This window comes from Nasonia vitripennis (genome assembly GCF_009193385.2).
Source record: "Nasonia vitripennis strain AsymCx chromosome 5 unlocalized genomic scaffold, Nvit_psr_1.1 chr5_random0008, whole genome shotgun sequence".
NCBI lineage: Eukaryota > Metazoa > Arthropoda > Insecta > Hymenoptera > Pteromalidae > Nasonia > Nasonia vitripennis.
The window spans coordinates 20122-46528 of NW_022279659.1; the positions used below are offsets into that span (position 1 = coordinate 20122).

The following is a 26407-nucleotide window of genomic DNA, read 5'->3' on the forward strand; positions in this document are numbered from 1 at the left end:
TTGTTTTTGGAAATGTCATTTTATTGTAAACAAAAAAATTGCCTTCTTTAATTGATCTCAGTTGGTTTTTGATCTCTAATTTAGTAGTATACAAAATTATTTTATTTTGTTAAGTTATTTTATTAACATGCATGATAATGTGCAATATATCAAACTCGCCTAACCTTTTTACTTTGCTTAAAAGTTTTTTTTTAGAGATCTTATTTACTTAAGTTTATTAAGTTTTGAGTTAATCTGTACCTGATTAAACAACTTCAATCGTTGTTATCGTTGTTATCTAATAACAAACTAATTATGACATGATCATACAAAATAATAATTGTATTCAGTTTAGATTGTATTGCAATTATAATAAACGTTCATTTTTTGTTCAAATATATATACAAGTCTGTAATTTTCACTAGCAAATAATATACCTATTACAAAATAGGTATATTTTTTGAGTAAAAAACGTACCAAAAAATATAACATTTTTTTTACCTATAATTTTGGGTATATTATATAGCTATAATATATAAGTAAAAAAAATACTTATATATTTTCAAGAGGGAAGAAAGCAAAATGTACATAAAATGTAATTCATTGCATTTCATTATTATTAAAATTTAAATAAAATTTTAATTCATAGACTTACTGATTTTATTTTTGAAAACAGTCAGTGAAAAATATATTGCACATTCTGCATTAATATCAATTAATAATGATCAGCAATAAAAAGTATTCGCGCAAATAACGTACTATTAAAATTATAATTATATACTTAATATTTAACGTATAGCGGAACATTATTAATATTAACTCATGTAAATTTGCAGCAATGCATTATTCTAGCTATTAGAACATTTATTTTTTTTACTGAATAAAAATTTAAATAAAGAATAAATACTCCAAGCATGTGACGAATTGTGAACGAATAGTTTCCACAGAAACCTAAGAATCTGTTTTCTATAGAGTTGACTACGTGTTTCCGGCACTTAAGATTAGGGCTTCGATTGTACGCCCGTCTCAAACCTTCAAAGTGACAGATCTTAAAACTCTAGGCAACGAAGTGTTATCTGCATTTTTACGACCTGCAGCTGGCCCTCGGCATCCTTAACTTTTTGGGAAATGTATACTAGAGCCTTGGTTTGATATTTTTAGACTGTAAAGTGTTTGAAATATTCGTCGAAGAGTATCTTTTATGACTTTCGGCTGTTTGACTATTAATAAGTTGCGTAAAAATGTTTTATGAAAAGTTTTTTAGTGCATCGTAAGAAAAATTATTAAGAATATAAAATATTTAGAAATGTTGCTTGTGTGTCATGATTTTATAAATAATAATCAAAGTTTCTTTTTAGAGTCGCAAAAATAGTGGCAAGGTTACACAGCGTATGCGAAGGTGAAATCTGTGTACGCAAAATTTTCAAAGAAAAAGCTTCTTGCGGCAAGATAAACTTTTTCTTAGCGTACACAATAATTTTAGCATGCAACACTATTTTAGCTCACGCTAACTTTAACTTAGGCATACGTGAAACAATAATTTAGCAACTTCAGACAAAAATAATCAAAAAGAGACTTAGCGTACGTTAAAATTGAATGCATATACCGCATATCTCATATCGAATGGTATACGTTGTTTTATCATAAGAGTAGACACGATAGGTGTTCTATGATATTTTAGCTAATGATACATAAATGTTACATTTTAGTTTTTAAGTAGACCACCTGGCAATCTATATTTTTATAGAATTGCAAGGAATGACGATCACAGACAGGTTAGTAAGGCTAGGCTAAATTATTACTATTCACGCCTGTCAACCTTTACTGATGTTGCTGAGATTTGTAGAGAGCTCTCGAATCTTAGTATCACTACTTCTAAGTCACCCTCAGCCTCTCGCTTCTCTTCAGATGATCTTAACAAGCACTTTAGTTCTATCTCTAACGATCTGCTCACTCCTGAAGTGAAGGACTACACTTGCGTACCCTGGAGTGTCTGGACTTTCCTAAACATTTCCGTTTTCGAGCTATAACAGAATCAGATGTATTGGCTACAGTAGCGCATTTCGACATCCAGGCCAGAAGAAGCGATGGTATCCCGCAAGTTGCAATTTATAAGGTACTGCCATTACTTGCTCTTCTACATAAATATTGGGAGTGCCCGAGTAAAATTCGAATCTTCTGTGCGTAATCTGGGATTAGTGCTTGATTCTAAACTCATATTAAAAGAGCATGTCGCAAATGTGTAAGCGTGCTCACCTACTAACGTACAGGCTCTACTTTTATAGAAAGAGTACTGATTTCAGGCTGAGCAAGCATCTTGTGTAAGCGCTCCTTTTTTCAGTAATTGACTACTGCTCACTTGCGTACTGTAACCTGACCCAAGAACTATACAGAAAACTACAGATATTTGTGAATACAGGGATCCGTTACATCTCTGGTGGTAGAAGAAATAAGCACATCTGCCCGTACAGGCGGGAGTTGCAATTGCTGACCACTGCCGGACGCCGGAAGTACTTTAATGCTTGCTTTCTACGTAAAATATTTAACCCATCCTATGCACTGACCTACTTTGACTTCCGCGTAGCACCCTAGCCTGTAAGAGGGGAGGTGACACCCCTGGATATCCCGAATCTCACTACAGAAACACCGAGGAACTTGTTTCATATCAGCCCTCATATCTCTGGTATAATCTATTTTATTGTACAACATAATGTACTAGAATAATAAAACTCTCTCTCTCTCTCTCTCTCTCTCTCTTTCTCAGTCATCAGTAATTGCGATAATAAACAATAGTGTATGGCCCTTATCCGTCATAACTATCGAATACATAGTAGTAGATCATATCTACGTAGAAAAGTGTTTTACTACTAAAAACTGTAATAATTCGTTAATATATAATAGATAATTTTATATATATATATATATATATATATATTGCAACTTACGCCGTATTTAGAAAGAATCCGCCAAACAGTAAAAATGGTATTATCACTGGTGGCCCAATCGAAAGTGCCATTGACAAATGCGTACTTGTACATGAAATTAAATAACCTGCGTAAATAGAACTAGTTAATTAAATTCACAGTAATTTGTTAAACTGAACTATCATTACTTGTTTTTCATTCATTTTCAGTTTTTGTACTTCTCTGTTTAATGAATAAAACTAGCAAAAAAACATATATATCAGTTGTCTTTCATAGATTTATTTATAAAACTAATAAATCCAAAAAGCTATCACCTAATTTTATATTTCAAAATAATTATTCATACAAGTGATATCTTTGTTTGCCTTTTTTTCTTTACAAATGAGCCATGTTACGTTATAATCGAATATAATATAAAATTCTTAAAGAAAATATTCAAAATGTTTTTTTTTTAATTTACAATATTAACGCTATTAAATTTTACGAAAAACGTTAGTTGTATTTTTTCAAGTATGAAGGGGCGTGGTAACGCCCCCTATGGCAAGTATAAGTACTAGAGTACTATACGGGCTGTCGGGTGCACCGCAACCTTATATTCTTTAAAATGAGGTTTTTTAACCTCTACAAAATATTCATACATTCATATTTTATTCAAATACGTTGTTTTATCAGACGAATCAATATTACTTTAAAAGATATTAAAAGAACTTAATTAAAAAAAGTTTCGTAAAAAATAATAGATCCGTTATCATTCTATAGCTGACCAAAATTTTGTGTTGTGGTTCTCTTTTCAACTTTTTTTCTTCTCCCAACTTCCGTTCTTATCCTTGAAACTTCCGTGGCGCAAAAATCAAATCGAATTAGAAATAAAATGTATTGTAACAGGGTGTAAATTCGATCAACGAATAACTCGTTAAACGTCTGGATCGCGTTCCCTCAATACGGCGGAGGACTCCTCTCCGCCCGCGAAACACCTCCGTTGCATGCAGCTGTTTCAGCTGCTTCTGTTTTACTGGATCTACGCGCCACCTCGCGCGTGCTCGGCTCAACTGCGTTAAATAAGTACTAATAAATAACGCCCGCGGAGGTGGCGGTATTCGTAGGAAGGAACAGGTATCGGAAATAAGCGAGCGAGGTTTAGAAATGACGACAAATCACGTAAAATAAAAAGACTAAGGTTATATTTGCCAGTCGCGAAATAAACGTAAAGTTACAATAATGAAATAATAATACGCGAGTCGCCAACAACTTTGCGACTCGCCGCGACGCCAGAATAATCGCGTTCGCACGCGTGTTTCGTCGTGAAGGTCGCGCGCGCCGGATCACCCTCGCATGGGTGATATACATTCACACATGCACTCTCTCCCATGCACTGCGCTTTCAATATTTTTCTATAGGTTCAATGGATTTTTCAATTTTGACTATTGAATATTTATTGATTTTAATCAATTTTAATTGTTATTGCTTTCAATGTGCCATTTTATCATTGATATTAATTACGTTGAATTAGCAACTATAGTGCAAAAGATTATAATGTCTTTTAAATCCCATTTTTATGATTAAATTTAATCGTTTTTAATTGATTTTAATAAATTTATTGCTTAATTATTTCTAATACGACGAAGTGTATTGACAATGAATCCATTTTAATAAACTTGAATACATCATTCTGTGAATAGTTTTGAATATACCAAATGAAAATAAAACAGTAATCAATTCAAATCGCTCTCAATTAGCAACAGAATCAATCGCCTTTAATAGAATAATTTCACGGTCACGATCAATTAACTTTAATCGATTTTAATAAATTCATTGCTTAATTATTACTATACGGCGAAGTGTATTGACAATGAGTCGATTTTAATAAACTAGAATACATCATTCTGTGAATAGTTTTGAATATACCAAATGAAAATAAAACAGTAATCAATTCAAATCGCTTTCAATTAGCAGAATCAATCGCTTTTAATGGAATAATTTGACGGTCACAATCAATAAACTTTAATCGATTTTAATAAAGTCATTGCTTAATTATTAATATATACGGCGAAGTGTATTGACAATGAATCAATTTCAATGGACTTGAATAAAGTTTTACATGAATAGTTTTGAATATATAAATATAAATATATAACACTATTGCATTTAATTTTCTTTCAATTAGCATACAAAATCAATCACTTTTAATAGTATAGTGTCAGAGTCACGAACTTTTATTTATTTTATACATTTTACGAGTGAATTAATTTCAATGTTATAAATCAATCGATTTCAATGTGCTTGAATAAGGCTCTTTTAAAAAAACTCAATAGAAGTTGATAGAATTTACTCAGACTCTTTATAAAGATCTAGAAATTACAAAATATTGAGTCTTTTACTATTTATTGTAATTTTTTATATATATGCAGCTAATTTATCGATTTACCTACATTAAAAGTTGATAAGAAATTTTATCGATTCCTATCAACTTCTATTGACTTTTTTTAGAATGAATAGTTTGGAATATACTAAATAGAAGTAAGACAGATGTGTGTCAGATTATTATTCACTTTCTTTATTAATATGAATGATTTTCAATTGCCTCAAATGATTTTTCAATAAAATTGTACTTAACAAACATTCTTATTGTATTTCTATTGTATTTGATAATGTACATAAATAGCGCCCATTTTTTACATCTACTATGATAACTTTACACTTAACATCATTAATTGCCTTAATAACAGTATTTGTGGTTTCTTCAGATTTTATTTTTCTTATATGCGTAACTCCTTCAAAAGAATAATCCTCGAAAATATTGAATAATGATACGCTGAAATGACAAGTGTTTTGTATATCTAAAATTTGTACTATACGACAATATTCGCCGGTTACTAATTGTATTACAGTATCATCAGTCTTTTGTGCTCGCTTGTATTTACTACTATGATATACCGATGATTTATATATACATTTATTGTATTCTAAACAAGATTCTGTTTCATTAATTTTCGTCGATTTACTTCTTCCAACATATAAAACATTTTCTACGCCTTCCTTATAAAATATATTTAATCTTTTTGGCATAAACATACTTTTACATAAACTACCAATTTGTTCTGACGATGAAAACGTTTCTACGTTTCCTGATTTAAAAACAAGAGATTGCATATGTTTTTTAGCCATTTGAAGATCCATACCTTTTGAACCGTTTATGAATCTTTTTAATATATAGATATTACCTTCAAAAGGAAAAGCCGAATTCATGCACAAAGGCCCCGTTTTTCTAATGGATTCAACAACGTGTAGTAAACTATGTACGTTAAATGTCATCCCTTTTTCTCCATAATACATTTCATACTCGCATACAAATTTTAATAGATTTTTTTCACATTCGTCGAGTTCATTGTGAGAAATGCTTGTTTTTATAAGCGTATGCACGCTCTTAACAAGTAGGCTATAATGTCTTAAAGCTTCATCATTCAATATACCACTTAAGCAAGGCAAACTGAAGTACAGCAACCAAGATTTTAATTCGGAGGCTTTAGGCTTTGCAGTTCCTCCGAATATTCCAGATCGTGGAAGTCTATGTATTTCATTAGTAGGTGTTATATTTAAATACCGTTTTTCTATCATTTCAATCTCTTTATTTGTAATTTAAACAAGCATTCCTGACTTTTCCATTCTTTCCAAATTTGGAATGTGACTCCAAGTAACATACCGTGCATATATTCGTATGGAAAGGACCATACTAAATCGAAGTGTTGCAGTTTTTGTAAGGCAGAAATACCTTTGACACCGTTTTGAATGGTTTTAGTCTCTAATGCTAATTTTACATCTTTCTCGTGACTCTCATGAGTCCTATGAGTACTTTCTTGATGAAAAGTATAGCGTATGCCACAAACTTCTTTTATAAATTCTGCCGACTGGTAGCACCAACTGCAACCACAATACCCATTAAACTGCAGGCGGTTTTGTATGATGGGAAGGCACACAGAATCAACAACGCAACTTAAAATGTTAAATTTTAATACAATTCTAGTATTGTTTTTATTGACAATAGTTAGCTTTCTAGTATTTAAATTATTAAGTTGCTTATCTATAAAAGTCTGAATATACAAATTCATCAAGTTCGATTTTGGCTCTTGTTTAACTATTAATAAACCAGCTAAAAACACATACCGAAATCTCAATTTTGGAGAGAGATCGTTTATGATGACTTGTAGGGGCCAAAATGCCCTTTTACCACTCTTCGTCAGAGGTGCTCCGTCTGTACTAATATTTAGTGTCAACATATATTCCAACTCATTACCATGGTTAACCGTAGAACATTTCATACTTCTGTAAATTGATCCATCATGAACATCCGTGATACTGTCACAGGGAGTATTAAAAGAAGTATTTCTGGCATTGATATTTTTTAGCAGATTGTCAACATTTTCTTTATTTGAAAAAAACTGACTAAATTGACTATATAAATCAATTGACATGAAATAATTCGGAGAAGACTGTGTGACAATATTGTTTGCTTTGCACTTTTGGCAAATTAATTTTTTATTGGATTGTCTTTCTGCAGCGTTTACGTAATACATAATAACTTCTGAGCACTTACTACAGTAATAATGTTTCGTTATTTTATCATTCTGTGAGGACAAACATTCAGACATTAGATATATCGACAAATTTAAACTATCAAATGTTGGGCCTGCACACAATTGGAACATTTTCATAAGCATTAAACGTGCTTCATCTGGAAGATGATATCTCAAAGCGAATGCACTATTCAATACAATAACATCACGCACAGTTAATTTGGATGCTTCGAACATCAATTTGCTGAAGATATAATCATTTTTGACATTCCTATCATCAGGGCTGTCAAAATCACTTTCAATTTCACTGTCATCGGAGCTGTTACTTTCATCATAATCAACATCTGTGCTACTATCATTATCACTGTTATTACTCAAATCGATTTCATCAATTTTATTTTGGTTATCGCTGTTACAAATGCTCTCATATGCAGTAGCGCTTACATCTCTATCATCATCTGATTGTAGAGTTTCATCTAAAATTGTAAATATAGAGTATAAGAATATTAATTTTTGCTGAAAATTAACAATTACATGTCGAAAGTTATTGAAAACGATTAAAACCGCCCTGTTGAAAATAGTATTTTTTTTGTATAAGGACTCGATAAAAATCGATTAGAATGAACAGGAGTAACTAGATTTTTATACAAAAAACAACAATTGAGATCGATGGTTAATACCAAACATTGGTTTCTATTAACTTTACTAGTACTTGTTTGTATACAATTTTATCGATTCCTATCGATTCCTATCTATTTCTATCGATTCTTATCGGTTACTATTAATTTTAATCGAGTTCTTATGCAAAAATGGGCCTCAGATCTAGCTTAGATATCAATTAATAATTTAATCGATCTTTATTGACTATTTTTAACAGGATATGGGTTTTAGTCAATATAACTCTGTTAGAAATAGTCTGAATCTCATTTTTTGTATAACAACTCGATTAAAATTGATTAGAATCAACAGGAGTCAATAGTTTTAATAAAGAAAACAATAATTTGACGTCTGAGTGGAATAAGGGCGCATCTCACAATCTGATCCAAGAAGTGCGTATCTCGGGATCTGCTTCGAGAATAGGGCGTATTTTGGGAGCGGTTTTTTCCCTTAAATTTTAAAGTAGTAGTAGTAGTAGTAGTAGTAGTAGTAGTAGTGGCAGCCCTGCAATAGTTTATTGTGTACGAAGGGCGTAAAGTGGTCTTTTTTTCACCGAGTGTGGAGTTTGCAGTGCATGTGTTACAATGAGTATTTTATATTCCACACCCGACCAAAATGGCCACTTTTTGCGCCTAAAAATCGGGGCAAAAATAGCATATTTTTCCCGTAAACCCGTTAGCGGTTTAAAAGTAAAATTAGCGGGGCAAACAATTTTTTTTTGTGATGAATAAAAAAAAACGGGTTGGCTCCGCGTTCAGAGACAAATAAAAGCTATTTCAAACGAGAGTGGAATAAATTACTATATGCAACACGAGGCAAAAGTAGATTTTTTCCTCGAGTGCTTTATAGACTGCCCTCGCTTTGCTGAGGCAATACTCACACCCTCGTAAAAAATCTCCTCGCTCGGGCAGTAAGCCCACCAGCGGGAAAAATCTGCTACTTTCGACCCCTTTTGCGTAATGTACTAGAAAATGCATTTTCTGCCTTTAACCGCGTATATTTGGCTCGTCTATTTGACAGAAAACGCATTTTGAGTACTTGCAGGGCTGTCACTACCAAACTTAGAGAAAAAAAAACGCTCTTAAGATACGCTCTTCTCGGAGCGGATTCCGAGATACGGCCTTATTCTACTCAAGCGTCGAATTGAAGTAGATGGTTAATACCAAACCTTGGTTTCTATAAACTCTACTAGTCCTTTTTTGCATAAAATTTTATCAATTCCTATCGATTTCTATCGATTCCTATTGATTCCTATCGATTTCTATCGATTCCTATTCATTCCTATCGATTTCTATCGATTCCTATTGATTCCTATCGATTTCTATCAATTCCTATTGATTCCTATCGATTTGTATCGATTCCTATTGATTCCTATCGATTTTAATCGAGTTGTAATACAAAACGTAAAATTAAGATTTAGCTTCAAATTCGATTGAAGATGGCATCGACTTCTATTATTTCCTTTTAGCAGGGCAAAGACCTTTAATTTACATTTTCTTTATTAAAAGTATTATTACCGTGTAAGTATTCGTTAAATGACGACGTCTCCAGTAAAGTCGGTGCTGCATCTAAATCATCTGTAGCACTTGTAACACCATCAGATTCAGGTTCTATTATATTAGCCTGTAGTGTCTCATCATCTATAAAAAATGTAACATTGATTTTTATACGTTTCAATTTTTTTCAGACATACCATTCAATTCAATAAAGAATCTTATCGATTTTTATCAAATTTAATCAATTGTTTTTAGCAGAGCATATACTTACGTGGTATTCTTTGTCTTGGAAGTGAATCTTGCTTATATTTCTTTAAAGTTTGACTAGACACTTCATGAATCTTAAAATCGGGATCCAAAAATCTATTTTTTCTTTTTATCGTTTTACGATCCAATGGTGCAGGATCGTCGTCACTGCTACTACTACTACTACTACTGCTACTATCAGTTTTGCTAGTACAACTACGATCTGAACCAGACATTTTTTGGCTATGTGGATCTGCGAAATTATTTTTTATGATAAATTTCGTACGTTACCCTGCTAAAAATAGTCTAAAGGGATCGATTGGGATCAATTAAATTATCAACAGATTCTATGCTAATTCTGAATACCATTTTTTGTATGAGGACTCGATTAAAATTGATTAGAATCAACAGAAGTCAATAGATTTTAATACGGAAAACAACAATTGAAGTAGATAGTTAATACCAGACATTGGTTTCTATTAACTTTACTGGTCTTATTTGTATATAATTTTATCGATTCCTATTGATTCCTATCAATTCTATCTATTTTAATCGAGTTCTTATGTAAAAAATATTTATATATATAATTATTATTAATAATATCTATAGGGTTATATATATATATATATATATATATATATATATATATATATATATATATATAATTAAAATATCTATACTATAAATATATATTATTAAAATAACTATACTATAAATATATATTATAAAAATAACTATACTATTATTGATGGTATCGCAGCTGATGATCTTGTTACTAGTGATTGCAGGTACTGCACATCAGAAATCAATATACTGATAATATATCAATATTATCAAAACATACTGATTGTATAGCAAATTTTTTAGTTTTTTTTTTATATTATACTGTTTTATTAGATCTAGTGCTATTTTTCTGGAGTCATGTTTGCATCACGTAAAAAAATTGTTTTTTTTTACTTGTTTTTTCCCATACCTATCATGCATGCTAACAGGGTTTTTGAAACCACTTATGCTAAGCTCTAATTAACGTTCCTAACAATACACGGTAATTAATATTGAACAAAATTATTTGAAATCTATTCATATCCTTACCATGTATTGGAGATTATACAATTAAGTAAAGTTATTAAAAGTCATTGAAAACGATGAACTAGCCCAATTATTGATTGTAATAAATGAATAATTGGATTTTATTTTAATAGGATAATGCGTGCTCTACTGTTTTTATCTTTTATAATTATTTTAATAATTTTATTAAAAATAAGTCATCAAAGTCCATAGAAATTGATAAAATCTCTTATCGAATTAAGTCTTAATCGAAATTTCACCTTAGAACTCGATTAAATGGGATAAAGTTAATAGGAGTCAATTGAATTCAACATGAAAAATCGTAATTGAAATCAATAGGTGATAAAAAGTAATTGAAATCGATACATTTTTCTATAGATTCTAATCGATTTCTATGGACTATTTTTAGCAGGTAATATCGAAGTAATGCATTATGATACATTTTTATCTTACTTTATAATTATGAAATTGATTATTTTGAAGGGCGTGATTTTTATAGTTAATATACATACAGTTTTGACATACTCGTATTGTTTTCATAAGTGAAAATAAAAAAACGTAGAAAAATGTAAGAAATTGTAACAAGCTGTTGGTGTACAGCATAGTTTTTGTGATGCATGTATGGATTTTCGCGTTTTTCATAGTTGAAAAATTTCAAAATTTTTAAAATATGACTAATAAACTCAAAATTTGCAGTTTACAAGAAAAATTCGTCAGCGGGCAAAAAAACTGGTGCTTTACGCCCGCTTGATAGGTACGAAAAACGCAAAAATCGTGCATGTATTACAAAATTTTTTTGCGCGGGCGGGAATTGTCACTTCCCACTCGCTAGGCAAGTAAAATCGTATACACACCACGGGAGGAAATATGGACAGCCCATATCTCGTGTTTGCCACCCTCGCCTTCGGCTCGGGTGTCAATTCACACGAGATATGGACTGTCCAAGTTTTTTCCTCCCTAGGTATGTAATATACTATTTAAACACACTCGGAATGTGCCACTTTATACGCTACTTTCAGCCATGAAAAGGGCATTTTATGCGCATGTTGGGAAAATGTCTTTTTACCATAATTATGAAAAAAGTAGAACCTTTACAAGGTAAGATTCAAACAATTAACTGTAATCAAATGTAAGGAAATGTCAAAAAAATATAATAAACTGAAAGAAAGCGAGAATAAATGTAAGAAATCGCAATAAATTGTAATACAAAATAATGTATAAGAAAATATAATAATAATACGTAAAAAGTTTGGAAATACAACAACAAATTACAATTTTTCACATTTCTTCACATTTTATTACAATATTTTGGATTACTTTAGACACTTTGTTACATTTTCTTACGTTTGTGTATATATTAAACTTTCTACTAGGGTTTTATTGAAATATATAATTGATTTGGTTACTCAATTTCATTGCATGCAAACAATATCATATGAATTAATTTTGTTGCCTAAGGTATTAGAAAATGAAACTGAATTTAGGATACAAAATCTTATCAATTCATTATATAGATTATTTATAACAAATCGCTGCTTCCTTCAAAGACTAGCACATCTCAAAAAGGTCTATTTTAATTTGCCATTTTTAGATCCGGAGAAAAATGAATTCGTCCAATACCTATTAAACTTCAAGAATATACGAATTAAATTTCTTATATTAGGTCCTGGACGAATTTATTTCACTCCGGTGCTCTAAAAATAGCAAATTTAAATATAAGCCTTTTTTGAGTTCTAGGTTAGTCTTTGTAGGAACCGACGATATGGTGTTATTTAAGGAGTAATGGGGCTTTTCTGCATCATTTTCCACTATTCAATTGGTATACAAAATCATAATACTCTACGGCCTCGGCGCACAATATATTTTATAATACTGTATTTCTAAGGACGTGGAAAATTTTTTCAAAACTGAGACATATATGTAGAAATAGGGATAATGGTTATTTTTTCTAACAGAGGACGACAAAATATATAACTGAAAACTTTTTTGTGACCTGGACGACATTTATATATACACATTCTGTGCCACGGCGACCTTCTGCTTCTTGATACATTTGTAATATACCCGATTTTAACGTTTGCTCTCCGCTTTTATCTTGGGCTTGGATTGTGTATGAGAAGTTAATGGACTAAGTCAATACAATTCACCATTAAAATCCATAACATTTCAATTGACTTGAATAGTGAATCTGAATTCCTTTTTTTTGCGTTAGAACTTGATAAAATTTGATAAAATACGATAAATAAAAATATAAGATACGATAAATAAAGATAATGTAAGGCGATAGAATTGAAATACAATATGTCGTTCGATTTCAATTACAATTTTTCATATACCGTTTTATTGAACTATATCGATATTTCTCGCATTTTATTGCATTTAATCAGTAAGTTGTAATGGAAAAAGTAGAATTAAGATTCACTGTTAAATTCAAGTCGATAAGTAATCTAATCGACTTCTATTAACTTTAACCAAAAGAGCTTGCACTCATGTCTTTAACTTCATTGCTTTGGTATATTTTTAATAAATAGGCTTTTTCCGTATAGATGCATTTTTTTAAAATACCAATTTCTTTATAGATGTTCAAGAACAGCTTAACGATACAACCAATGAAGTTGAGATGAACTACAACAAAAATTTTAATAAAATAGGGTTTTTACGGTAATCTGATCAGAAGGTAAAATAAATATTTTGTATAAAAAGTTTCGTCATTCGAAATGAGCAATTGGGCTATTTATTCTTTATCGTTTTCTGCATAGGTGCATATAGGGCGAAATATATGGATAGATGAAGGAGTATACAATGGCGTATTAAATAAAGCCAATAACAAACCATCGTTATGCGTAGACAGAATTCTTATAGCTGTATTCGGGGAGACAGTTTTAATGACATCAACAAAATCTGGAAAACCCAGTAATAGAACGCTGAAATACAAAAATAGTGATGAAAAAAAAATGAGATAAAGCAGTTAGATCAAACAAAGTTACAAGCGTGCCAAGGTATATATATTTGATTGTTTTCTGAACCGTGTAGTTATATAATTTATCCTTTTATTTGCTTGATTTTTTGATTATTAATCTGTTACTAACAATTATTAGTTTTCAACATAAATACTGAGTTTTAACAATGAAATATTAATAAATGAAATTTTAAAAGTTGATAAAATTAATACCCACCACAATAACTTAAAGGAGAGATGTTCTTTTATCGCTTATTTTTAGTAATTAAAATTTGATTTTTTTATTTACAGATTTTTACAATTATTGGCTTAAAAATGTTTGGCTTGCTCCAGAAGACGGCGACATTTTCGAAGAAATGCGACTTTTTGACAAGTATGTTTCGGCAAAAACAGCTTATTACAAAAAGCAAGGTGAAAAAGGAGACATTACACCAAAATCGAAGGACCATGCTAAAAAAAAGAAAACAAAAAAACAAAAGAAAGACAAAGACGACAGTATCCAGAAAGTGGATGCTGAAGTAGAACTGAATGCTAAAAAATTAGTAAACACAGAAGCGGAAGAGGGTAGGAAAATGCAGGAAGCGACGAAGGATAAGGAAAATCAATTTGAAAACTCTGAAGTCAACCGCAGTTTACGAGAAGAAGAGAAGATTACTGATGAGGATAAAGAAAGACCATCAACAAGTTATGATATAGGAAAATTTGCTTTTATTGCAGCCCAGCCAGACGAGGATGATAGTTCTGACGGCAGCACTATTCATCTCTCCGAAATGGAATCTGCAAGTGACCCATTGAGTGATGCAGATTAAGAGAGACATTTTATACTTTAATATTTATCATTCATTTAATAATAAATGTCATTATTATACTATAGCTACGTTATTTAATATTCGCAAAAATTATTAAAATCATAATTTAAAATAATAATCATAATTGTAATTCAAAGGAAATACAGAGTAATAAATTGGAATCAATTAAAAACTATTACTCTTTCAAATCAATTAAAACTCTTCCAAAATAACAATTAAAATCGATAAGCATAACATTATTTTAAGAAATAATTCAAATCAATTAAAACGGATAACAAATTTTTCTTTTGTAAAATTAATTTAATATTCAATTGTATAATCTTTAAGTCGATTGAAAGCAATAGGAGCATTTTAAATGAATAGTTTTTTCTAGCACTGCAATGATCACTGCGAGTCAATTGAAATACATCAGTAATCAATTGGTATCAATTGAAAACTATTATCTTTTTCTTCCAAAATAGCAATTAAAATTGATAAGCCATTATTTTAAGAAATAATTTGAATCGATTAAAACTAATTAAACATATTGTTATATTGAGATTTATTCAATATCATTCAGTTGTATAGTATTCCAGGTGATTGAAAGCAATTAAACCTATTGGATATAATTGAATGTGATTGATTGCACGGTTCAATTTTTTTGAAATGCAATCCTTAATCATTATTCTGACTATTAAAATTAATTAAAAATACTTTTTTATTGAGACTAATTCAATATTATTCAGTTGTATGGTCTTCTAGGCGATTAAAACCGATGGAATTGGCTAAACTGACAAATAACATTTAATTAAATTCAATGATTTATTTTAAATAATTTTTAATTTTTTTCAATAACCATCTTCTTTGAATTAGTTCTAATTTGCATACTGCGAATTAAGGATTGCAATTGAAATGAATTAAAATTTTCTCAATCGATTTCAATCACTTATTTTTAGCAGGGATACTTATTGTTATAATTTTTTTTCAGATTTTTGATTATGTTTAGCATGTTGACTAACTTTTGTATTCTTTGATTATGTATCTTTATGTGAAGATCCATCTTTGTTATTATAAGCACGTTTATTACTTTTAAGTCCTGAAACGAATTTTAAATTGTGATGGTACTGAGAGTGATAGCTTAGTAGTTAACACTGGTGTCCCTCAAGGTACGATCTTGGGACCGCTGCTTTTCATTATATACATTAACGATATATTAAAGGAGATTCCTTCTGAGTCAATAATTTCGTATGCAGACGATACTACTATAATAACTTCTGGAAATGATTGGTTAGAAACCCAAGTTAGTATGAACAAGTTTTGATCTATGATAGCTGAGTGGCTGGCTGTAAACAAATTGTCATTAAATTTTGGAAAAACTGTGTGCATGACATTTGGAGGTAGTGTTGGGAGCGTTCCAGCTCAAATAAATGTAAAAATTTTTGATAAAAATGTAATTAGAGTAGAAAATATTAAATATTTAGGGATTGTCTTTGACAGTAATCTAAAGTGGGACAGCCATATTCATATTCAATATATAATTGATAAAACTAAATACCTAGTATATATTTTTTATAAAATTTCTAAATACATGCACACAGAGACACTCAGAATGATCTACTACGCTTTCTTCCATAGCGTAATAAGCTATGGTATTATAGCGTGGGTTGGAGCATATAGTAATTGTCGAGTCAGATTACAAAAGCTTCAGAACAAAATCTTAAGAATTGTCAATAAAAATAATTTCCTAGTGAATGATAATCCATTAAATATAGGACAACTTTTCGCCCTAGAATCTCTGAAATCACATTACAATGATCTGAAAGACAAATATTTAGCATCAAATAGTGTTACGAGAAACAAAAGTATTATTATACCTAAAACTAAAAAAAGGATTAGTAGTAAAAATAGCTTCATGAAAGCAATTAATGTTTTCAATGAGCTTCCGAGTGATCTAAAAGCTTTGAATATAAAAAAATACTCGCATAAGAAACTTATTAAAGCGTGGATAAAATGTAACTGTTAAGGTCTATAATTATAAAACTGTTATTGTAGCGCGTGCGCAACAAATTTTGTTAGAATGATCTAAAGTGAATGTACATAAACAACAGTATATAAATAGTTTTAAGTTTCAATTTTAAGTATTATTTTGTATTTTCTTGTTTGCAACCAGGCCTGCCAACAGGTACCTACGTGTACCTCTACAGGATTACAGGTATGAACCTCATACCTTGTACATTTTCTGGAATAAATAAATAACTAAATTATATAAATTTTTTAGAACATATATATCATTTATAAGCACATATACGTACATGCACACGCTCAAACACAATAACAATGAAATGTACAACGTAATTTATATTTAAAATATATTTATCTAAAAAGATAAAAATATAATAATCGTTCTGTCAAGAAATAATATTTTTTTTTATCAATATATATACAAGATCTGTTTTTCGTTTCCGACAAATATGTGCATACGATATTGTTTTTTACTCTAGTAAACTTGTTTTATTCTGCAGTGGAAGGTTAAGTAATATTTCAATCATGATTATATATTAACTATCTAAATAAATTATGAAATAAATTTAATTACCTTCAGTGAATGACGTCGATGCTTTAGTTTTTGTAGCTGAATCAATAAAACGTAATTATTATATTACTTCCGAAAGAGCACTTGTAGTAGTGTACTCATATGGTAAAATAAATTTATTAATGCATTGAAATATCTCCCTACTGAAAAAAAACCGCGATTATTGGCGTGATTAATTGCGGGAATAATCGCACGATTAATCGCGTTAATTTATCGAACCTATATCTACGGAAGCTTGTAGTGACCTCTGCAGTCGCGCACCAGCGCGGCGCTTTCGTTTAAACAAATGTAAGTCGCGCAGCGCAGCGCGGCGCGAGATATGTTGTTTGCTTGACAAGCTTACACCATTAGACCTTCAAAATAGCGACTTTCTCTAATCTTATATTAATAATAACTTATTCACAATGTCATAGGTTAATTAAAGAAAATTGAATAATTGATCTTTGAAAGCTAACCACGTAAGTAAATTATACCTACTATGAGATAAGCTTTTATTCAAATATAACCTCAGAATCTCGCGTTTTATTATTAATTCAGAAAAGATTATTGAAGTGGACATAACGTGTGATGGCTACGAAGAGACGTGTGTAGTTTTGGAAGATGGCTACATACTAATGTCCTATTTAGATTTATACCCCAAACCATTCAGTATTTTTTATGCAAAAAATGACAAGTTATATCCTACTAAAAAAGAAGAAAACAAATTTAAAGCCGTTGATGGTATTTCGAAATACAAAGTTGTGTTCACGCCAAGTAAAAATGTATGTTATACTGTGTATTTTATCCTTTTATATATTTACTAAAACGGTTTAATGTATACTTTTTAGCTTCAACCTCAAAATCATCTTTGACTGAGCAACAGCAAATAAAATTTTCAGATATTATGAGTAACATACACGATTTCAGCGAAAACAGCAATGACAAGAATAAACCGAAGGTCAGGCCTAAAATTGGTAAAAAGAAAACCGCAGAGAAAACAAGACTTATTAACGTAGCTTGGTTAAATAGAGATGGTGAAGATTTACCCTTTGAAAATATGGGTAAAGAAAAGACATTGTCTCTAATAAAAAATCGAGAGTATTTTTTTGTAGATATTTTAGCGGAGGCTATTAAGCTGTTTTCTAGACCTGCAACACAAGAGTTTTTTAACAGTGAAAAAATGCAAGTTAGGCTGGCTACCAAGGATGGTGCAGTCCTAAATGATTTTGAGACGAACGAAAAGAAGCAGGATCTATGGTCTTTATTTGAGAACAAACCGAGCAATGGTCATAGAATACAGGTCAATTTAGTAACTACTTACTTACAAACTAGTGAACTAAAAAAAGTTTTAAAAGATGTGAAGAATCTTAATAGAAAAGAGAAAACAATGGAGGAGCACCCGAAAAAGAAAAGAAAAGATTCTACATTACATGAACCTATAGTTGATTTGAAAAAGCCGAAAATTATACCTACCATTAACTTATCGTCGAAGAAAATGCCTTCGGTAAAACAATTTCATCAGTTTATACTCGATTTCCTGATCCGTTTAAACGTCCAATTGGAGAACCTATACCTCGAAAATGTTCGATTGAATTGGATAACGTACATAAACTACCTTTACCTTTCATGACTGAAATTCCAAACTCACACTTAACTATAACAGAACAGTATTTGGAATCTGGAGCTTTTGGAACTGTAAAACTTGGATACCACAACCGAACAGAAGTAGCGATCAAGGTTATAGATATTTTAGGTACTACATCAAAAACCATTTTGAAAGAGATAGCCGTTTTGAGAGAAATTAATCATGAAAATATAGTTTCTATTGTCGGAGTTTGCTGCCAATTTAGTGAATTTTGGATTGTTATGGGCCTTGTTAAAGGACATAACTTAAAAGACATTATATACAAACCGAATATAAAGAAATTATATGGTTTACTCGGAGAGGATAAATCTTTTTCAATTTTGGTCAATTTTAGTACTCAACTTTTAAAAGGAATGACATATATAGAAAAGCATCATCTTGCTATAACGCATAGAGATGTAAAGCCGACGAATATTTTAATTAGTACAGAGTTCAAGCAACTTAAAATTTGTAATATGGGTTTAGCTAAAATGAAAGAATTCGGTTCATTACTTCTGACAACTCAAGGTAAAGAAATTACTGTCGGTACACGCCCATACATGGTACCTGAGTTATTGATAAAGAAAGAAGATGGAACGTTTGAATTAGCGTCCAAGTTCTCCGACGCCTGGGCTGTTGCTTGTACTCTGATTGAAATATTTCAAGAGAAGCATATATGGGACGTAGGCGGCATATACGACTACACTCATCCGATCACATTTTTAAGAAAAAAACAAGAACCACTTATATTAGAAAAAGTACCGAATTTAGTTAAGAATATTTTAATTAAAGGTCTTAATTATGATCATAAAAACCGAGCAACTTGTGAACAAATGTTTGATGAGTTTCTTTGTCTGTAGCTACGAAAAGTTTTTTAAAAGTCTTAGTTATTTTATGAAACAGAAGTGTTATGATGCGCTAATAAGTATACAAAATGAGCAATATTAAACAAATTTTGTATCATGGTCTTGCGATAAGTATAATTTGACGTGAATATAATTTTTAACGTGTTGAGAAAAACAATGTACATCAAATGTAATAACAAAGAGTTTATGTATACTACGTTTTAATAAAACTATTTGTGATTCGAGGTTGTTAAAAGAATATGTTTGTTTCTCAAAAATATTATAAGTACACTTAAATATGATTTTATAAACATAAACAAAACGATAATTATTTGAATTTTAAGAATTCGTACAAATAAATTATAAGCATCTTCGGCATGTCGTGGTACTTCATACTTGGGAACTAACATTTTGATTAAATTTTGTACATGTTTATTGAAAAGGATCGGTGTTTTCGCATATTTATTTAATAAGTTATCAACATTTCGTTGATCGACTTTTTGGCTACAATTTTGACCTCTGTATTTCTATGGCCAAAAGTACATCACGTTTGGAATACCAGAGGGTATGTTATTTTGCTTTCTAATGCGATGCTCGTTCCACTCTTTCTTTATATACTCTAAACTTTGCTGAATAAGAGGCCCAAAACAAAATCTTAAAAGTTCTATCTGAATTTTATCGTCAATATCTAGTACACCATTATCTTCCATAGTTTTAAATATAGACATGTAATACTCAGCAAAATGGTTCCGCAGTTGCCTCCAATATTTCTCTATTCTCTCGTTAGAAGTACTCTTACCCTTTATGAAACTTTTTTCTCCAGCTTTCTCATCTGTATGATGGAAACGTAAAGCCATCTGAAGTAATTCTACAACTGTATTTTCAGTCCCTTTGTCTGATCCTATCAGAGTCGGTAAAACATCAAACTCTTTCAAGCACTGGAGATAATAATAGGCAACAATTGTAGGGTCATTGTTCGAGGTAGATACATGCAGCCACATAACCTTTTTCAATCAATGTGCCATGCATAGTTTGGGCCTGGTACTTTATAAGTCCGTCTTTTCAATCTATATCTAGACCGATTCTCAACACCTACTGGATCAACTAATCTCAAAATCTCTAGTACTGTTGATTGTTTCACTAAAAGTCTGTACTTCTTTCGTGAACGTTGATGCATTGATCTATATCCAAGATTTAATCCATCATTAAATACTTCATGTATAACGGTTGCTACAATAACTTCTTTTGGGCTTTCGATAATATTCTTTCTTTTCAACTTAAGATGTTTCAGAATTTTTCGCAAATTTCGTACAGTAATTGAAATGTTGTTTTCTTATGTAAGCAATAGACATATTTCTTCGTACGTGTACCTTTTAAAAAAGTACTGCAGAATTAATTCGATGAAACTATTCACTTCGATACTTTCATCTATGCAAAAAAATGTTTTAAAATGCTAGGAAAAATTTAATGCTATTTTACGAAATTAAAATTCAATTACTTTTTAAGGAAACAACTTTATATTCCAATACTCCTTCGACTACTTTAAAATCTTTTGTTTCTTGTATAGCAAGCTGTTTATTTTCTCCGTAAACAAGAATAAATGGTTGTGGGTACATATGTAAATATGCCATAGAAATATATCCATCTTCGATAGGGCAATAAACATCTGGAAATTCTTCGAAGCGTATAACTACTTCCATAATAAATTGAGTTTAAGTTTCTATAACAAAAATCATCTCATGTAAATCATAACAAAAATTAATATCAACATTCTTTTTAGGATAGATTTCGATTTTACTACATTATTTATTTTGATGCTTACCTAATTTGACTTAGCAATACGAAATTATTGAAGTAATATGTTACATGAAACATGCAAACTTTAAATAATTCTAAGTCAGTACTGATACATAAATCAGGTTAGTCGCTGTACATTTTTTCAAAACAAAAGAACTATTGAGTATCTAATCGCGCAGCGCAGCGCGGCGCGAGCCGCGAGTTGAACGATCAGTGTCGCGCCGGCGCGAAACAGCAGAGGTCACTACAAGCTTCCGTATATATCGACGCGATTAGTCGCCCACTTAATCACGCGACTATTTGCGCGATTGATTTAAAATAATTTTTTTAATAAAATAAAATTGTTTAAAATGCAAAATTAGTAAGCGAGGTGGCTAATTTAGGTATTACTATCTGGATGGTAACACCTATACTGGCCATTCCACTAACTAATTTTACATTTTAAACAAATTTATTTTATTTAAAAATTTGTTTTGGATTTATCGTGCGATTTGTCATACGATTCATCGTGTGATTAATCACGCAAGAAATCGCGTGATTAGTTACACGATTACTCGCGGGACAAATCGCGCGATTCATCTAAAACAAATTTTTAAATGAAATAAAATTGTTTAAAATTAGTTAGCGGGGTGGCCAGTATAGGTGTTACCAACCGGATGGTAACACCCAAATTGGCCAGCCCGATTAATAATTTTGCATTTTAAATGATTTTATTTTACTAAAAAATTTATTATAGATGAATCACCCTATTAGTCACGCGATTAATCACGCGAATATTCGAGCAAGTAATCGCGCAATTTTTTTCAGTAGGGCTATAAGTAAGCATGATAAGGAGTAGTAATAATTTAGAAATGTATTTATATAAGATTTATTTTATCATACGTACATAGTAAATAATTTCTTAAGACGTTTTGTAGATAATTACTTAATTTTTTTAAAATGTCTAACAGTTTGTGTAATAGAACACGATTATTAGTTAAACAATTTTTAAAGCATTCGATCCAAGCAGAAATTTTGATTGGAAAGAATATTGGAAAATTAGTTTTGATACCAAGAATAACTTTATCACCATCTAAAGAAAAACGATAATTTAATATGCGTAGAAAACAATTCCCTATTATATAAGATTTCGCATTGTCAATAAATAAATTACAAGGTTAGTCATATAATAAAGTTGACGTCTATCTGCCATCACCAGTTTTCAGTCATGGTTAGTTATATGTGGCTCTATTTAGAATAATAGATAGACAGTATTTGTGTTTTGCATAAATAAAATTTTAAGGCCTAAATATTTTAACGCCAAAATACTTAAAGGTTCAAAATGTCTGAAAAAAATTTAAGGCCTAAATTTTAAGACCCAAAATTTGTAAGACCATAAATTCTTAAAACAAAACTTCCAAGGCACAGAAATTTTAAGGCCCAAAATTTGTAAGGCTCAAAATTTTTTTAAGGCCTAAAATTTTTCACGGCCCAAACTTTTTATAGTCCATCATTTTTATATAAAAAGATAACGTAATATCTAGAAAAGTGTGACGTAGGGCTGGTGGCCCAGAGAACCAAAGAACCGGAGAAAATTTGTTCCACTTTAATATAATGTAGGATGTAGGATAGGATAGGATTAGTTTTTTTTTTAAACGGGTATGAAAAATACCGGTTATCATGCAACTAAAGTGAATGGCAAGCTTCTTATTTCGAGCGTAAAAGCCATTCCCTCCCGTTCTACCCTAGGTAGAAAATTGACCATATTGCTGGGCAGGATTTCAGGCCAACATGTGTTTAAAATGAGGTTTACATAAAGTTACTGAAAACACGGAGCGTCAGTGGCTCAGTTGGTTAAGGCGCACGCCTTAGCCATCCGAAACACGTTCGCTCAAGGGGTCGTGGGTTGGATTCCCGGTGAAGTCACTCGGATTTTTTCTGAGTTACTTTCAACGGCAAAAGTACCCAAGACTCCGGCTGTTTCGAGGCAGGTTTTTTCCCCGAAATTCTCCTTCAGTGTGATTCCGAGGTTTTTCCTGTCTCATAGGCGTAAGCCTGGGCGAATGCGAAACAGTGGTAGGGACCGAAGGTAATGTAGGAATAAGGTAGCCAACTCGATGCATTAGGCAGGCAGCGCCGACCTTACCAGTGTGGAGCTGGTCTAATACGGAACCTTCTCCGAGGGAAGCTACACTGAGAGACGGACCCGATGCCCTCTAGGGGGCAGAGAGTGCTGGCTTAACCAGCATGGTGTGTATCTGAAAATATGGTCCTCATCGGAGAAATCTCTCAGGGTGGAAAAATATAGGCATGGGAGATAGTGAAGTAGGTAAGAGATAGGATGGGGCACTACTTCCACACAGAGGTGGTGGAAGGCCCCCGGCAGCTAGGCCGAAAGACTGCGCCGGTAATGGAAAATAAAAAAAAAATTACTGAAAACACTTTTAAAAATTTCAAAAATTTTAAAAGTTTTGAAATGCACGACTCAAAATAATAAACTTCCCATACCTTCCGAATGCATTAAAACGGGTATCTTCACATACACTCGTCAAAAAAGTACAGTGTGCAACAAGGGGGAAGGGCAATTCCAACCTCAGGGCAGCTTTTAGCACGAGTTAGAGTAAAGGGCGGCGAAGGCTTGTTATAAATAGCTCTTCTTTTCTCCCCCTACTTGCACAATATACAATGTAATCTATTTTATATGCATAATCAATTTTCATATTGTTATGTCCTAAGACTAGGCGGTCTTCATCGGACAGTAACATTTCGCGGTTATTTAAAAATATGGGAGCACGGAGGGCGACAGAGATACTAGATAGTAGATCTAAGCGCCGACGGTGCTTAGTTATCTCTGCGATCCTGAAGAACAGCCGGACACAACTGTCCACGTACACTCTTGAAACGACAAAAACCAATACGCGGACTAATAAAATATTAGGACGTAACCCTTTGCCGTTGTAATGTCCCACGTTTATACTCTTAAATTATATTTGTACATCCTGCAAACCGGCAACCGTGTGAGCACGTAGAGAGTGCATACGGATCAAAGGTGCATCCGATTGCGACATTGCACGACCGCTTTAAAAACCCCGGAGCCGATCCACGCAGCGCCTTTTTACGTAGTGACCTACTCACTGGCGGCTACAACTGATTCTAAGGTGAAGCGGCGGTGTTTGCTAGTGTTAGTGTTTGGAGCGTGCTAAATCCATTCCTTGGCATAGCCGACATTGGAAAGCCCTTTGAATACAGATCAGTGCCACAGAGAGAAGTACAAGATAAGGACCGTCAAGTGGAATCTCCGGCATCAGCAAAAGCAGTTGACCATCCCTATTTTAAATTGGCACGTGAACGTGTGTAGATAATACAGTCAGCATCTGCCACGAAGGGTGATTAAAATCATAGGTACTTTACAATTAATAAATAAATAAGACTAAACTTACTAAATACTACTGTAAAACGATAACATTCTAAGTTAAATATAGCGAAACTCCGTCAACTTTGTAAACTGAAGTCTGTAAAGTGCTCTGAGCCAATAAAAACATAACAATCAATATAAATAAAACCCTTGTGTACTAAATTGATAATAATAACTAAACCTCAATCAAAACAAATAAATTCGAATCAGTTCCGCAGTGACGACGTGCAGGTAAGAGTACTTTACTTGTGGACTAACCATCAGCATCCACATACAAGACGAGTTAAGCGGACATAACGCAGAGTCCGCAGGAGACCGAAGTGTCACAAGCGTCTTGCCTGCAACGACCGTAAGTACAGCGGGCACTCACACGTCCGCCAAACGCAGTCTAGGACAGAATACCGTTCGCACGCAAATACGCGTCCGCGTAGACTAGCAGCGGGAAACATCCTCAATTCCACAGTCCGCGTGTAACTTTAGTAACAGAACAGGCTCTCGAGCCGAAGGCTAGTTCTCGCGAATAAATAATTACTTGTAAGACTCGCGCAGTCCGTCCTACTATCTAGTACGGTCTTTACACCGTCACGTCCTTAATTTATAAAAAAGGGATATTGCCCGAATGTTAATAATTTGAAAGAGAGAGAGAGAGAGAGAGAGAGAGAGAGAGAGAGAGAGATAGAGAGAGAGAGAGAGAGAGAGAGAGAGAGAGAGAGAGGGATACGTTATTGGCCTATTGCCGTATTAAGAGACACTTACCTTGGTCGTTATCGGGTTCGAACTGCTCCGCTATCTGCTCGTCCTCTAAGTTATTATTGGGAAGAGCGATTGGATCAGCGCAGTAAGGTTAAGGTAGTCGCAAAATAATATACACACACGTCTTTATTTTAAGAGTTATTAAATCAATTAAATTAGTTGATTTAATCAGAATGAAAAGTACACTTGCGCACGCACGAATGTTCGAACTTTCGAAGGAAAAATCTATGTTTATTGAATTGTACTTATAACACTGCACGAATAAAACTCTGTTTGGAGTTAAAGATTTTACTTTCGAATAAGAAAAAGACGAGAACTGATATAGAAAAGGGCAAAGCTTCCGCACGGTCCAAGTATATTATGAAAATTGACAGTCCCTTCAGCTTGCGCTCCAGAGTTTATATATCCTCCGCTTCTTTGTGACCGTTTTCTTCCGATTTTGCGGAGGGGTGAGTACTTGACAAATTAGATGCTTAGACGTCGATGTTCTCCTCTCGTCATTTAAATTTTGGAGTAGTGTGGACCAATCAGAATTTTATTATTAGTTGATAAGAATTTCTCCTCTTCTAGCAATGCAGCTGGTCCTCTTCTCGCCTTCCGACGTGTTTGTATTATTATCTGAGTTATCGCAACTTTTACGATCTGTTCTGCGCTCGGTCCATGCGTATGTTGACGAGTTCTCAGCTTTGAAACGCGTATTCTTGTTGTGTTGTTATATTATATTTTTGTAATAT

General features: G+C 32.2%; 3 protein-coding genes across 4 annotated transcripts in view; 1 reads left to right on the forward strand and 2 right to left on the reverse strand.

The window, feature by feature from the left end:
- Positions 1-2908: 2908 nt before the first annotated feature.
- white (protein) overlaps positions 2909-26407 on the reverse strand; it is a gene marked incomplete at its 3' end in the record, with an annotated part of 414981 nt that continues 391482 nt past the window's right edge. The window contains 1 exon segment of the mRNA NM_001191034.1: positions 2909-3030. Within this exon segment, the coding sequence (NP_001177963.1) occupies positions 2909-3030 (122 nt within the window).
- Positions 5489-10153, reverse strand: LOC116417942. Its single transcript, XM_031933135.1, has 3 exons — positions 9899-10153; positions 9649-9771; positions 5489-7950 (listed from the first exon to the last, which is right to left on the reverse strand). Exons 1-3 carry the CDS (start codon positions 10107-10109, stop codon positions 6515-6517), a joined length of 1770 nt encoding a protein of 589 aa, XP_031788995.1. The 5' UTR covers positions 10110-10153; the 3' UTR covers positions 5489-6514.
- Positions 10612-14858, forward strand: LOC103317349. 2 transcript variants are annotated; one of them, XM_031933139.1, is made up of 4 exons: positions 10612-10661; positions 13521-13618; positions 13701-13940; positions 14192-14858. In XM_031933139.1, exon 4 carries the CDS (start codon positions 14257-14259, stop codon positions 14707-14709), a length of 453 nt encoding a protein of 150 aa, XP_031788999.1. In that variant the 5' UTR covers positions 10612-10661; positions 13521-13618; positions 13701-13940; positions 14192-14256; the 3' UTR covers positions 14710-14858. The 2 variants fall into 2 exon arrangements, with proteins under 2 accessions (XP_031788999.1, XP_008213168.3); XM_008214946.4 differs by lacking the exon at positions 10612-10661 and having other exon boundaries at positions 13311-13618.

Coding starts and splice junctions, on each gene's coding strand:
- LOC116417942 (XM_031933135.1), bottom strand. CDS start 10,109: ATGTCTGGTTCAGATCGTAGTTGTACTAGCAAAACTGATAGTAGCAGT. Junction 9,772..9,898: donor TCCAAGACAAAGAATACCAC/GTAAGTATATGC, acceptor CATTTTTTATAG/ATGATGAGACACTACAGGCT. Junction 7,951..9,648: donor ATTTAACGAATACTTACACG/GTAATAATACTT, acceptor TTACAATTTTAG/ATGAAACTCTACAATCAGAT.
- LOC103317349 (XM_031933139.1), top strand. CDS start 14,257: ATGCGACTTTTTGACAAGTATGTTTCGGCAAAAACAGCTTATTACAAA.